The 14,751-nt window shown below is 46.7% G+C and overlaps 1 protein-coding gene across 40 annotated transcripts in view; it reads left to right on the forward strand.

Annotated features, from left to right (window-relative positions):
• The window catches only part of SORBS1 (sorbin and SH3 domain containing 1), a 217,758-nt gene that overhangs the window by 142,585 nt on the left and 60,422 nt on the right, over positions 1-14,751 (forward strand). For 21 of the 40 annotated variants that reach the window (XM_070432648.1, XM_070432624.1, XM_070432630.1 and 18 more), the window contains 3 exons: positions 627-690; positions 13,118-13,165; positions 13,285-13,414. In XM_070432648.1, the coding sequence (XP_070288749.1) occupies positions 627-690; positions 13,118-13,165; positions 13,285-13,414 (242 nt within the window). Of the gene's footprint in view, positions 1-626; positions 691-2,480; positions 2,556-2,880; positions 2,944-13,117; positions 13,166-13,284; positions 13,415-14,751 lie in introns of all 40 variants that reach the window. The other 19 variants (XM_070432623.1, XM_070432649.1, XM_070432627.1 and 16 more) reach the window with 2 other exon arrangements.

Below are 14,751 nucleotides of genomic sequence, written 5' to 3' on the forward strand. Positions count from 1 at the left end.
CTCATCTGTAAAGTGGGAATGAAACTATCTGGTCTAACCACCTATCTGTCCCTGTTCTTGTTTATTTTTATCTTAAAAAATAAATAAACAAACATGAGCCCAGCTGTGTGAATAGGATGACCGCCTAGCATTGGCTGCTATAATGGATTACATTTTATCAAGTGCATTCTGAATCTGGCCCCATGCGAGGTGACTTAGACACACGTCTACAGAATAACCTGGGATGGACAGGCAAGGCCTGATAAGCGAATGTTCTTTGTCTCGTGTATGTTTCTAGGATGTTTTACTTTAGTTTAGTCATCAATGTATGGAAAGAGATTCTCTGTAAAAATGAAGTTTTAAAAAGTTCTATAAAAATGGACACCTTTTGAAGTGTATCTTCGTCCACTGTTGTCAAAATCTGTGTCCTGTGGGCCAAATGTTACTCTGCAGATTCAGGTCTGAATCTCTTGGTTTGTCTGTTCTTTCTGAAAAGTCTTGCATTTAAAAAAAAAAAAGATTTAAGTGTAGGATCACAGGATGTATAGAATTACGTGAGTTTGGACTTGAGATGTTGTAATTGTAGAAGTTCTGAAATGTACCAAGATTTCCGTTTCATGTTACTCTTTGCCTTTCTCTTTCTCCAGAACACCGAGAGATCCAAAGACTGGTACAAGACCATGTTTAAGCAGATCCACAAGCTAAACAGAGGTACTGGTTTGCTCTTGTAGAAGCTCTGCTGTGCTCCCATGCTGACTGTTGTGGTGAGGGCATAAACCCCCTTTGCTAGGATGCCAGGACTGGCCCTGCGGCTTGACCTCATTAAGCGCCAGCCTGCCTGAGCCCAGCAGCCACCTCCAGAGCCAATGTGGGGAGGGAGCACTTGGGTGCCTGCCTCACATGGGGGATTGAGGTCAGCTTAGAAGTCCTGCCCAGATGTTGTGGGATGCTACAGGCCCCGCTTCCTGTGCTCTGGCATCTGCCTGCCTGGGATGCGAGCAGCTCCAACTTCCACCTGCTTCCAGCTTTAAGGGCACCTCCCCATGTCAGCCCATGACTGCCTTGTAGGAGAGCAGGTTGAGAAAGCACTGAACCGGGAGTTAAAAACTGTTCTGACCTGGAGTCAGTTCCCCAGGACTCATCTGATCTTGGACCAATCACCTACCTCTCTCTGTCTGTCCTGCTTCCCTTCCTCCAAGGGATGTTGCAAATTCTGCCTATGAACAGCACGCCTTCTCCCCCTGTAAGGTGGTGTTAATATGAAAAATAATCTTCCCCATCTGGAGCCAGCCGTTGGCAGGTAGCCCTGAGTCAGTCAAGAGCTGACAGTCCAAAGCCCGTTCACGCTGGAAGAGAAGCGCTTCCAAGTCGGGCCCGCTGGGTGGTAGCAGGTTCTCCGCATGGTGGGGGAGCCCCAGGCCAGTGCTCGGGCAGGTCATAACCCTCCAGCTCCCATCGCCTCTGCCGCCAGTCAGCTGATGGGCAGGGATGCAGCTGCACCATGGGAAGGTACCACACCTCCCGCAGGCAGAGCATCCTGTCCGTCCGTGTGGCCAAATCCAGTCTGGCTGCCTGGCACGGATGACACACGCAGGCAAAGAAAAAGCATCCAGTCAGTGTTGGCCTAAGCCACAAATAACCAATCTCTGATTAGCTGTGGATGCCAGTGAAGGTCACTGTTAATTACCCCTGCAGTGTTCAGAGGTGCCCCTCTTCAAACTCTCTAAATATTGAGATGCTCATGTTCTGTGTTTCGGAGCCAAGAGTAAGTCCACTGTAGTTGGGTGGATGAGCTCCATCAGGATGGCGAAGTTAACGGCCAGGTCTCTCTGATTGGATAGTGCCAGTTCCTCTGGTAACTTCCTGAGGCTGATGTCCCTTTCCTCCAGCAAGCTGTGTCTCACCTTTAGCCTTCAGCCCCAGCTCTGGCAGCCCCGATGTGGGCATACAGGCACACATGTGAAAAATATGTGATTCTGCCTCACCAGCAGTGTGGGCCTCTCATATGTTACAGCTGTTAACTGCTCAACTACAGGTCCCGAACAAAACTGTCTGCCTTCATGGTAGGCAGAGGTATGGAAAAATGAAAACCTCAGTTGTTTGCCTTGACTCTAATGTCCACAGCACAAGGTTTGATTTATTTTACAAAACATTTTATGATAGTGTTTTCATTACATACTATTTATTAGCAAACTTTAATATTCTTTGCCTATAAAAGGTAAAAACTTGACGCTTTGTGTTAAATGCCTCTTGCTTTCTGAAGCCTATATGTACGTAATTATTTGTCAAAGAAAAGAAATGATATTGTCTCTTTAGGTGTGTCTCAGTACTTCAGGCAAAAGGACTGGATTTTTAAACGCAGTGTGAATTTCTCTCATATCACTAGTGAAGCTTATGTTCCAGAATTCAAGGAGCCTAAATTGTGTGTGGATTCCTATTCGTTCATTCTCTCCATTTGTATCTTCCTCTATTCTCTCTCCCAAACCTGCTCCTCTGCCTAGACACTCCTGAAGAAAACCCTTATTTCCCTACGTACAAATTCCCTGAACTTCCTGAAATCCAGCACAATTCTGAAGGTACCATAAACTTAGACAGTGTATCTGTTGTGCTAGCCTTAAATTAATTCTTATAGTTCCATTATAGGAATGAGACTTGGCTTTTAGATTTTATTTTTATAGTCGTTTTTGGTTGGCAAAAATTTTATTTCACTCATTTGCATGATGTACTATATTAAAATGACTAAGACCTCGCTAATACATTAACCTGTTTTAGGTGTGATGCCCACAGGCTTTAATAACACTGAACAGGTAATCAGTCATTTGAAAGCATCAGTGGGGGATTGGTTAGTTCCTCCACCTCATGGTGGATCGTTTCAAAATCCACTGCTTCTCTCTGCTACAGAAGACAGTACTTACACTCCTACCTACCAGTTTCCTGCATCTACTCCTAGTCCTAAATCTGAAGGTAATTAAAGGAAAATCATGTGCCTCTCTCTATACCGGTGCTGTTCCTTTCTCTTACCCTAGTTTTTTTTCTGGTGGCTAAGGGCTGTCTCCCAATCATTTGCTTCCTCCGACCTTGTGTTGTGTGGTGTTGTCTTGCTCCTTGCTGACTGTGTGATGGGAGTCTGTCCAGATGGTGTTTTAATCCTATTTCCTTGGAATCTACATGATGAATGGGGTAGCCAGTGTGGCTTAGTTATGATGCTGTGAGCATGTGGAGCTCTGGGAAAAGCTGCCATACCCAGCCACCCAGGGCTTTATGCTTGGGGTGGTCACAGGGTATTGTGGGTGGCTGGGCATTGACTCAGGAAGGCTGAGTCTTATGGCTGGTGGGCAGGAGGTAGATGTGCCATCTGTTAACAGAAAAGTTACCCAGTTCCTGTATGTGCAACTAACTCCATCACTAGGACCCTCTTGTCATGGACCCTCAGGGTGTAGCTGCTTGGTAGGGAATTCCCGAAGAGGTATCCAGGTATGAGATTCAGTCATGGCAGGAAATGATATTTCTTGAAAATAAAGGCTTTGGCCAAGCTATGAAATATTTCATGAAAGAGCTGGCTTAGAAATTTGGACATGCTGGGGAGGATAGTCACACTTACACCTAGAGATAGTCTTTTCTAGGGCAAAAAGTCTAGGTGTCAAAGAAGGTTCTAATAGGCAAGTTCAGGGCAACATCCTGGGAATTATTCTAGTCCCGGGGTTGTCTGATCTTTGGGGAAGTGACCCGGAAAGAGGAGAGAGCATGGGACGTGCAGGAGGAAGTCTCCCTCAGTGCTCTTCCAGATGCTCTGACCTTCATTCAGGCAGGGTTGAGCCCTTGCATGTGCCATTCCCTGTCCTGGGGACTGAGGTTAGTGCCATGAATAAGATAAGTCCTCTGTTCTCAAAAGTCCACATCTGGCAGAGAATCAGGCAAGGCCACTCCATCGTACTCTGAGCAACGTGGTGGCATCTGCAAAAGCGTGTGTCCAAAAGGCCACAGCAGGTCCTCAGTGCATACCTGGTGAGTGTTGATGAGTGAAGGCTTTGGACCATGGAGTCAGAGTTGTCTTCTAGGGTGAGCCACCACCTCAGTTCTTCTCTGCTCTAATTAGGTCAGCAAACCTTCCCACAGCCCTTCTCACCATAGGTAAAGTCATCCATTGAGTCATTCACCAAACTTTTACTGATCAGTTAATATATATGAGATGACACACTGGGATGTAAATACAGCTTTAGTTAAAAGACCATATTCCCACCCTAGCCAGTTTGGCTCAGTGGATAGAGCATCGACCTTTGGACTGAAGGGTCCTGGGTTCGATTTGGGTCAAGGGCACGTACCTCAATTTCAGGTTCCTCCCCAGCCTGGGCCCTGGTCAGGGTGTGTGCAGAAGGCAACCAATCAATGTGTTTCTCTCACATCAATATTTCTCTCTGTCTTTCCCTCTCTCTTCCTCTCTCTCTAAAAATCAATGGAAAAATATCCTCAGGTGAGGATTCAAAAATTAAAAATTAAAAAATAAATAAAAGGCCCTATTCCCTCTTGGGTCTCCTTGTTTTTCTATGATAATCTTTGGTTTTCAACCATTTCATGCCTCGGGCCTATTTTGAATGAAAAGAAAAGTCTACCATACCAAAGCAGATGTAAAAATTAAAAGCTGATGATTGAATTTTAATCTTTGACCACCTCACTGCCAACAAGAGTCTACTTGGTGTGAGATAACCTAGTCTTTTTATCTTGGGGCACCGAGTCTAGCCAAAAACACTGCTTATGAAACAATTGACTGAGGAGAAGGGGATTTTTTCAGGATAGTTTTGACTTTTTTATTTTGGCTTTATTTGGGCCTGGGAGCCCAACCCACTCAATAAGGTAGGGTTCACATCTGTAGTAAGTGCACGCCGTGCCTGAAGGCATATTGTCCCGTAGCCATGGGCAGAGGAGGGGCACCTGGAGAATCCTGTGGAAGGAGCAGTGACGCCCATTGAAAATTGCTGTAGGCCTGGCACAGGCAGTGCCAGCAGCTGCCACAGTCAGCCTGGCTGTTGGTCTGAAGACAGGGTTTCAGGCTTCACACCCAGAGCTGCCACGTCACCCACTGCCACACCTAGCAACCCTGGCCAACGGTGACGTCTGCCTCTGGTACACATCAAGTCAGGCCCACGGGGGAACTAGGGTTATTCTGCCTAAAGCCTTAAACAATAAGGGATGACATGACAACTCTTCATCTATAATTTAGGAAGCAGAAATCCTCACCTAAGAATATTTTTTCCATTGGTTGTTTTTGTTTTGTTTTTGTTTTTCAGAAAGAGGGGAGGGGGAAGGAGGGATAGAGACAGAAACATCATTGGTTGCCTCCTGCATGTGCCCCGACCAGGGCCAGGGATTAAGCTGGAACCTTTCATTCCTTGAGCCGATGCTCTATCCCAGGGGTCCTCAAACTACAGCCCGCGGGCCACATGCAAATACAAATATTGTATTTGTTCCCGTTTTGTTTTTTACTTCAAAATAAGATATGTGCAGTGTGCATAGGAATTTGTTCATAGTTTTTTTTTAAACTGTAGTCTGGCCCTCCAACGGTCTGAGGGACAGTGAACTGGCTCCCTGTTTAAAAAATTTGAGGACCCCTGCTCTATCCACAGAGCCAAACCGGCTAGAGCCAGACCTTATTATTTTTTATTTTCAAAGACCAAAAAGGAAAAAATTTATAATACCCAATATGATTAAACTTGAACACAAATTTCTAAGAAAGTCTTCTTCCCTGGAGATCTTTTAAAAATAGGGTAGATTTCATCTCTTGCCCACGCTCCTGTCTAGATGACAGATTCCTCCACGGTAGAGCACAGATGCATTCAATTAGATGAGGGCTTTTTACAAGTGAGTGAAACATTTGACTCAATCACTTTTGAAAATCGTTTTTTTAATTTTAATTTTTGTAACTAGTAAGAGATTCTCTGGCTTGTGGCTTGTGCCGTGAGCCCAGCAGGTCCTCCTCAGCCTGTCCTTGGTGCAGCTCCAGCCCTGCGCCTGCACACCCTTCTCAACATGGGGAAGATTTATGCCGTTCAGAGAAAGGTGTTAAAGACAGATTAGCACCTCACAGAGGCTCTACCCCTAGTTTTTAATGAGCAATAAAAAATAGACAGCTTGACTGAGAGATGTGAGCCCTCATTCCAGAGTTTATACCCTGGGGAGGAGAGACTGTTGCTGCTGGTTTTTTGTTTTGTTTAATCCAGAATTTGAAACTTGCAATAAACCTATCAAAACCTGGCCTACAGCTGTCGCCGCTGTCTAGATTCTGGTTGTTTATACAGTATAAAAAAGACATTTCCAAGCGTCTCAAAGCTGGTTCTCCTGAATAGTAAAGGACCACATGAAAGTTTGTTTATGCTGGCTGAGCAACCTTTTTTTTCCCCTCACTACGGTGCAAAAGTAAACTTCTGGCCAGACTTTCAGAAGATAAGTAGGATTAGCATGTCTTAATCAATGAGGTTTAAAATATCCTTTTAAAGAAACCTGTAAATTCCAACAAGGAGCAGCCCCTTCTAATTGCTTTGTAATCTTGGAGAGCGCTGTATGGGACAGGAGCAATGTGATGTTTGCCAGTCCTTGTTTCATGAGGCAGTTGGGAAGAATGGGGCTAGGAAGTTTGGGGAGAGTAGAATGAATTCAGGAGACTTATTTCCTGTCACTTTACTACATTCCCTGGTCCTTAGGAAGCTAATAGAAAATAATAATTTACCCGAAGTCCTTTGGGAATAACTTTCAAAGAAGGCTAAGCAAATGAGTTTTACTTTCTTTAAGAAAACAAACAAACAAACAGACTTTCATTTCACTCCCTTCCTCCCCATCATTCCGTCCTCTCTGACCCAGAGCGACTTGCCTGGGAATTACACTCCATTCTCTCTCTCAAAAGCAAATGCCCTTTCCTTGCCTCTGAGATACCAGCAAGTCAAAAGATTGTGGGGGTGGGGAGCAGGGATGTTGATGGAGCCCAGCATCGCCCCACCCTCCACTGCACCCAGACCCTGGAGGGGCTGCCAGAAGGAGTCTTCAGACATCCTGCCCAGGGTTTCCTGCTAAAGCGGGAGCGAGAGGAACAAGCTGTGGAGAAACCGCTTCCGAAACGCCTCTTCCCCTCCTCCTCCCTTCTGCTCTAGGAAATAGCAGGGTGGTGGCCAGCACCCCAGCAGCTCACAATCAGAATCCTATTAATAATTAATAGTAATAGTAGCATAGCCACTGCGATGACTGTGCCTCACTGTCCTCTGTGGAGCCCCTACCAAATACCAGGCTCCGTGCTGAGTGCATCACCGTCGTCATGTCATTTCATCTTCCCAGCAACCTCAGGAGGTACGGCCTCATTCTACCAATAGAGGGTGTGAGGCTCAGAAAGATTAAGTAATTTGTGCAAGATCACACAGTAAGTGGCAGCGCCAGGATTCAAACCCAGGTCTCGGGGGCCCAGCAAACATGGACTTTTATGCACTCTGTTCTGCTGCTCTGCAGCTTCCCGTTCCTCTCCGGCTGAGCTCTGTGTTCTTGGTTGGCCCCCTTGCCCAAGGGCTCTCTGATGCCTGATTCCAGGCGTCGGGCCTGCCCTGCTTCTGAGTCAGTCTTGTTTCCCAGGCTGAGCCGGTGTCTCCCGGGACGGTGCCTGGGAGTACGAAGTCAGGGAAGCTCCCTGATACCCGGCCAGGACTGAGAACCACTGGGATGGAGGAATGCCACCCTTTCCACCCTCCAGAAGAGGAAGACACTCGCTAGTGCAATTTGAGGGATTTGGATATAGAATTAGAGTGGGGAATACAGATTCAAAAATTCTGTGGGTGAAAATAGAAGATATTTTCAATTGATGCCTCCAAATAAGCAGTAAAACCTCGTGGTCCATGGCCTGAGAGGACCCCCTTGTCCATGTCAGGATGAAGAGCTACCACATCAGCCAGGGGTGATGTCCCCTTGCTATCCGAGGCCTCTGCCACCGCTGTCAGGCGAATCGTGGCCACTGCCACCTCCTGGCGAAGTGACTTAAGACACCATCCCCAAGACATCCCCAGGTCACGGTGACACATCGTGTCCTACGGGTCTGTCGCCTTGAGCTTTTCCCTCAATTCTCGATGAGGATGTACTAAGGCAAGGATTTAGGAGGCTGATTTTCCCAGTCACATCTATATTTGAGTTAAAATAATCCCCTGCTGGCCTTACAGGATTTCTAAGAATAGCCTTATTTTGCTTGAGTTCAAGCAAATCCTTCTATTGTGAAGATGCCTGGCCAGGATCCGTGCCTCCTGCCCCAAACTCGAGCTAGTACTGCCCAGAGGAGGGGCTGAGCCTCTCCCCGCGGTCACCTTTGCTCTCCTAGCTAGAGCTGCCCGAGGCCTCCGCCTACAAGCACGGGAGCCTTTGATGGCCGCAAGCTGGTGAGACAGTGGCGGACTCCCTTCCCACCTTCAAGGGCCAGGAATGCCCAGGAGATGAGGTGGTGAGTCTTTCCCCAGCTTTCTCTCCTTTCCTGTTCCCCCTCCTTCAGATTCTACTTTTCCCCCGAATTTGTCTTCTATAGCTACTCTACACCCTGTATTGATCTTTGTTCATCCCTTAAAATTTGATTGCCTTTAACGGGGACCTGGGCAGCTTGAGGAATCTTCCCCCAAGCTCCCTGGGCTACTGACCAACTTGCCCCGTTTCCTATCTTGTAAATTCTTCCTCTTCACTCCACCCAGACTAAGTCCCTCTTCTTCTTTGAATCTTTTTGTTGGAGGTGTGTGTCCTCTCTTGTGACCCATTTATCCTCTTTCTTCCTAAGTGTGTGGGTTGAAGTAGGAGAAAGAATTAATTTGAGCAGTGGAAAAAGACTGTTAAAACAAGCTGTTGATATTGAGAAATAATTTGAACTTTTCAAGGTCTAAGAAATGCATAAAATTGAAACTTAATTGATATAGGCAAGTGATTATGCAAATACTGCTTTTGGCCCATCCCATTTTGGTCAATTACATAATTTTTATAGAACAATCGTTCTCAACTAGCACTTTTTCCAGTGTCTTTAAGATTGTCATTAATTCTCCAAGAAAGTCTTTTTTTAGAAGTTCATTTTTAAAGTCACTGTGGTTGAAAAGGCAATTATGTGCCTCCTGGCAGTGTAAGGGAGTCGCTGTTCCCAGATGCGGCTGCAGGACAGGCTGCCAGAGCCCAGAGCGGAGTCGCTGGTGTGTGGACATCAGAGCCCAGCAGGGTCCGTGGACCCTGGAGTGAGCTGTCCACCCCGTGAATCCCCTCAGTGTTAGAGCTTCCTGGAAGTGGCTGGCACAGGAAGTTCTGAGCGTTGCTGCCAAGGTTTGATGTTTGCAGCTTTGAGGGGCACAGTCAGCATGTGGCTCCACCACGAGCGAGAATCACAGGATCCTGGCTCAGCTCGGCCCACTATGGCATCGTTTTAAAAACCCTGGAGAGCCCGAGCCGGTGTTGCTCAGTGGTTCGAGTGTCGGCCTGTACACCCAAGGTTCCTGGGTTCAATTCCCAGTCAGGGGCACGTCCTGAGGTAACCAGTTGATGTGTCTCTCTCACATTCATCTCTCTCTCTCTCTCTCTCTCTCTCTCTCCCCCCTCCCCCTTCTTCCCTTCTACTCTCTGAAAAGCAATGGGAAAAATAGCCTCAGGTGAGGGTTAACAAAACAAAAAAAGACCCTAAAGAAAGAGTAAAGGCAGGATTTCAGACACTGACAATGTCCATGTTCTTGGACAATTTGCGAAATGTTTTATTTAATGTATCTGGACTGTAGTTTAACTCTCTCTCTGTCTCTCCATCTCTCTGTGTCTCTATGGGTCTCTGTCTCTCTCCCTGTCTCTCTCTCTCTCTCTCTCTCTCTCTACCTCTTTGTCTCTCTCTGTCTCTTTTTGGCTAACCCTAGTATATAGACATACAGACAGGTAACCAGTTTTCCCATTCACTGCCATTCTGAACTTCACACCCCTCTACCCCAGTGTGGACTTAGCCTGCCAGGGCTGGAGAGCGAGAAGCAGCAAGCGGGAGATGTAGCAACAGTGACTCGGTTTTGCCCGTGTCCCTGGAGACCAGCAGGAGGAAAACTGAAGAGTGGTGGGGTAACGCAGCAAACTTGCCTAAGTGTCACCAGGGAGGGGACGATGCAGAAAAACAGAGCAAAGGCCTCAAGGGCTGGGAGGCAGGCCAGGACGCAGGGCAGGACTGAGTCGCAGAACAACACTCTCCCTTGTCTCTTGCATGATATAAATTATAAAGGAATAGCCACAGTTTCCCCCGGGACTGGGCAGCTAGGGAGGGCGAACTCAGAACAAGGCACCCATCCCTATCTCAGGGCTTAGAGGCGGCCCAGGGAAGTGGAGTCAGAAAGACGTGCTCTGTCTCTTACTGCGAGGCTCCAGGCACATTTCCTGACCTCCCTGGGCCTTAATGTCCTTGTCTGTATGTGAGATATTTATGTATTTCCTATTGCAGAGATTAAGTGAGATGATACTAGTACATTACTGGCTGTTATTAGGCACTTAATAATGGGAGCTGCTATTATTTTTACTCATAAGCACGGGTAAAATTTTCTTCCATTCGTTTTGCAAGACTAACATAAAAATTTAAAGAATAGATTATATGTACCCTGGATATTCAGATGAATTAGTACAACTTCAGTTTGCCCTCTTAGAGGTTTGATGAACTGAAATCCACATGCCAGACTTGGATCCCATGACCACTGGGTGGGCGAGGTTTCTTTCCCCACCGGCACCAAATAAGAAATAGCTTCAAGAACATCATTCATTCATTTTCTCTGTTGCCCTCACCCCCATCTTTCCTACTTCTGCTTTTCAAAATACATAAATTGTTTAACACTCCAAGCTATTCCTTTCATCTTATAAGAACTATTTCTCATTTGCTGTTAACAAATCTTCTAGCCCTGGCTGGATAGCTCTATTGCATTGTCCCATACACCAAAAGGTTGCAGGTTCAAGTCCCAGTCAGGACACATACCTAGGTTGTGGGTTCAATCCCCAGTTAAGCTGCATGTGGGAGTAATCTCTCTCCCTCTCTCTCTCTCTCTCTTTCTCTCTCTCTCTCCCTCCCCCTCCTTCTCTCCCTCCCCCCCTTTCCCTCTCCCTTCCTTCTCTCTTTCCCTTTTCCTCCCTTCCTCTCTTTCCCTCTCTCCCTCCCTCTAAACATATCCTCAGGTGAGGACTAGAAAAAAAATTAGAAAAAGAATCTTCTAGAAATCCACATTAGAAAGCTCTAGAGAGAAAATATTTTTAAAGATCTCAGGGTTTTAAATTTTTTTTCTTTGAATCTTTAACTGCCTTTTTCTTCCCCATTTGCTTCTTACCTCAAGAACAGGTAATAGGAATTAACCCTCACGTTACCAGTTACAGAAAGGCTGTAATTCTCCACGGTTCAGAGAGATGCAGAGTTTTGAGCTAAAATGCTAGACTGGATTTTAAGCACTGTGTACATTGGTTCCCAACTAGGCTAATTTTTTTCATTTGACAGGCATGATTTTTCCAGTCAAATGCCTCCAATCAAAGTTGATTTTTAGTTTTCTTTGACATCATAGCATTTTATCAGTACAGTAATCAGAAGTTCTGTTTAAAACAAAATTCTTCAAAATATATATTTCCAGATGCCACTTTATCTCTTCTGGCCTGTTCTCAAAAGTTAACGACACTCACCCGCTCAGTTTATAGCAGGGAAAGGCTTGGCTGTGTTGATAGAAGGCACCTTAAGCCCTGTTCAACTTTGATGTTGACTAATCCTAGACTTAACACAGAGAGAGGGACGGGGAAGGAGGTGGGGGAAATAACTTGGTACCTGATGGCTTTTCTTTATTTGCGGGGGCGGGGGCGGCAGGGAAGACCTGGGACAGATAAAAATGGGGAGAGGGAAAGGGAGTAAGAAGGGGGCGAAGAGAGGCTGCCTTTGCAGAATACTTGACTCACAATAACAGCTGTTTTAGCTTTATTTACATTGCACAAAATAGTATGGCCTCTACTACTCTGAGACAAAATGATTTTTATAGTGACAAAGACTTGATTAACACTTAGTCATTAACATGTACTAGATTCTTTGACTTGTCTTTTCTGGTTAGTTCATGTGTTTTGTAAACTTGCTAAGATTTGAAGGGAGGGTATTGGGTCTCAGTCCACATTCACGAATCCTGAGTTTGGGTTAGCGAGACCTTAGAAAATGGGAAAGGCCGACTGTTTCAACTCTTTGGAGGGGTCATCGCGGGGATAGTGACCAAATACCTGACATTCTCAGGACACTCCCAGTTGTGAAATCTGTCCCTGTAAGTGCGCCTCTAGTCTCAGTGTTAGTGCAGTGCAGCCACTTGCACGAGGGTTCAGATCTTATCTCGGTTCCCAAGTCTGAGAGCCCAGTGCCCAGCTTCTTTAGGGCCGTGTCGTACCCTCGGAGGGCATCTCGCACTACAGAAACCCCTGGGAGTCTCACTTATTCCAGAGCCACAGTATAGACACTCGCCCCAAGCAGCGCCTTTGCGGAGCAAACCGCATAACCGCACCTGCCATGGGTGTGTTACATCCCAAGGAAAAAAAGTGCCTTGAGGAACCAGGTCGGGGTGGAATCAAAATACAATTATGGGGGTTTTCTCCAACTATTCTTTTAGCTGCAGAGTCTGCTTGCTAAATGATACTGTATAGGGAACCTTAGCATATAAAACAGGTCACAGCTGAGGTGGGGAGCTAGAAAACACACCTCTTCCCCGACAACGCCACCCAGGAGCAGGCCTGGGGGACTCCGAGGACCTTGCAGACTAGACCAGAGACTCGGGGTGAGCATCCAGGGAGGTATCTCAGCCCCTGCTCCCAGCTCAGCCAGGCGGGGCCCCTGTTCCAGCTCTGCTTGTGGAAACTCTCCCTGAGGCCCTTTGGCTACTTGTCCCCATGCTTTTCTTGGTGTCAGACAGTGGTCATCTCCCAGGCCAACGTGACTGTACCTTCCGGCCTGCAGGTTCTGTTTGGGTGGGTGGCTCTGCAAACCTGGCTCCTCTCGCTTAGCTCCTTCCCCTCCCGTGGGCCCCTGGTGTGGCTGGAAGGCAGTGCAGGCCGGCGGGAGTGGGCACAGGGCGCTCGTTCTCCTGCCTCAGCTGGATTTCTCCTGATTGCATTTTGTTTTGTTCACCAGATGATGATTCAGATCTGTATTCTCCTCGATACTCCTTTTCTGAAGACAGTAAGTGACAGAATTTCCTGAGCATGGGGAGGAAGAGGGAGCATTGGATAAGGGGAAGCCTCTTCCTAGTTCCTGCTTTCACCAGTTTTAAGTCTTTTGTACCCACTTTTCTTCCCCAGCAAAATCTCCCCTTTCTGTGCCTCGCTCAAAAAGTGAGATGAGCTACATTGACGGTGAGAAGGTAGTTAAGCGGTCAGCCACCCTTCCCCTCCCGGCCCGCTCTTCCTCACTGAAGTCAAGCCCAGAAAGGTAAGTGCTCCTTCTCCCCGATCCACTGTGACTTCAGGCTGCCACGCAGTGTGGCAGCCAGGTCCCACCTCTCGCTGCTGGGCAGCAGCCGTGGGGCCAGGAGTCGGGCAGACCTGACCTGGAGACCCTCTCTGTCCTGTGTTAGCAGCGACCTTTTCTTTCAGAGTTCATGTTCTTCTCTATAAATGGGGACACATTTTACATTTGTCAGGGGTGTTGCAAGGACAAGACAAGGTAGTGCGTATAACATTTCTCAGTGCCTGGCCAAGTATGGGCTTAATTCACGTTGGCTATAACTCATCACTTTTTACCTTCTCACAGGAGAAACCTTAGCTGTAAGCTTTGTCATGTGTTTTTATACTCTCTGGGTTTACTGATGGAGCCCGTAGCGGAGAATATAATTTTAACATGAAGTTACACTTTTTAATATCAGTTTATTTGCACAGCACATATTATTGAGACATGGGCATGGATTGGCTGTAATGATGATGTTAGTCATGTCTTGACACCCGCACGGAATGACCCAGTATTCTTTCCTTGGGTTCCGATGCCCATGGAGCAACCCTCTTATGCCATCTGGACTGGTGTCCCACGCATCTCCCACTGCTTCTCAACACAAAAGAGGCTCTTGCCAAAATGAATTATTTTTCCTGAAAAACACACTTAGTTTCACACCTTCATACCTTTTCCATCTTCGTAGACAACTGAATAGCTGTTTTGAAGTCCCACACATGCACAAGTGGCCTCTGCCTCAGGAGTTTGAAAATGAATTTGAAAGGAAGGTTGGGTCTGCCTATAAGTTCTTTGCAACAGCATTCATCAAACCGGGTGCGTTCTGTGTGCAGACGGGACCACGTGCTGTGGGGGAATATAAGCATATATAAATCATCATCCCTGCCTTGCAGCAAAAACTAAATATAATCACAGTGCAAAGGCAGTCATGTGCGGGCATAAAAACTCTGCAAACAATTTTCAGGGATTCATCTCCTCTGAAACCCACCACTGGATCCGGTCGAATTTGTGTGCCAAAGGCTGCAATTTGGATGATTACTGGGGTGAAGTGTGGAATAGGAAACAGCACAGTTATAATAGCAAATAACATTTACTGAGTGGTTACTGTGGACCTGGTGATTTACATGCACTGTCTCATTTAATCCTTGCAACAACCCCATTTTTCAGATGAGGAAGCTAAGGTAGCAATAGGTAAAGTGTGTCGCCTGGATCACCAGCGAGCAAGTACTGTCACAGGGATTGGAAACACAGCTGACTGGCTCCAGGACCTGCATTCTCTCTCCTTGTACAAGCATGAGTGAGAAGTGCAGGCGTGTTTGGGGGAT

This window comes from Myotis yumanensis, unplaced genomic scaffold (assembly GCF_028538775.1).
Source record: "Myotis yumanensis isolate MYYU_CA2020_CCGP unplaced genomic scaffold, mMyoYum1.0.hap1 SCAF_13, whole genome shotgun sequence".
Taxonomy (NCBI): Eukaryota; Metazoa; Chordata; class Mammalia; order Chiroptera; family Vespertilionidae; genus Myotis; species Myotis yumanensis.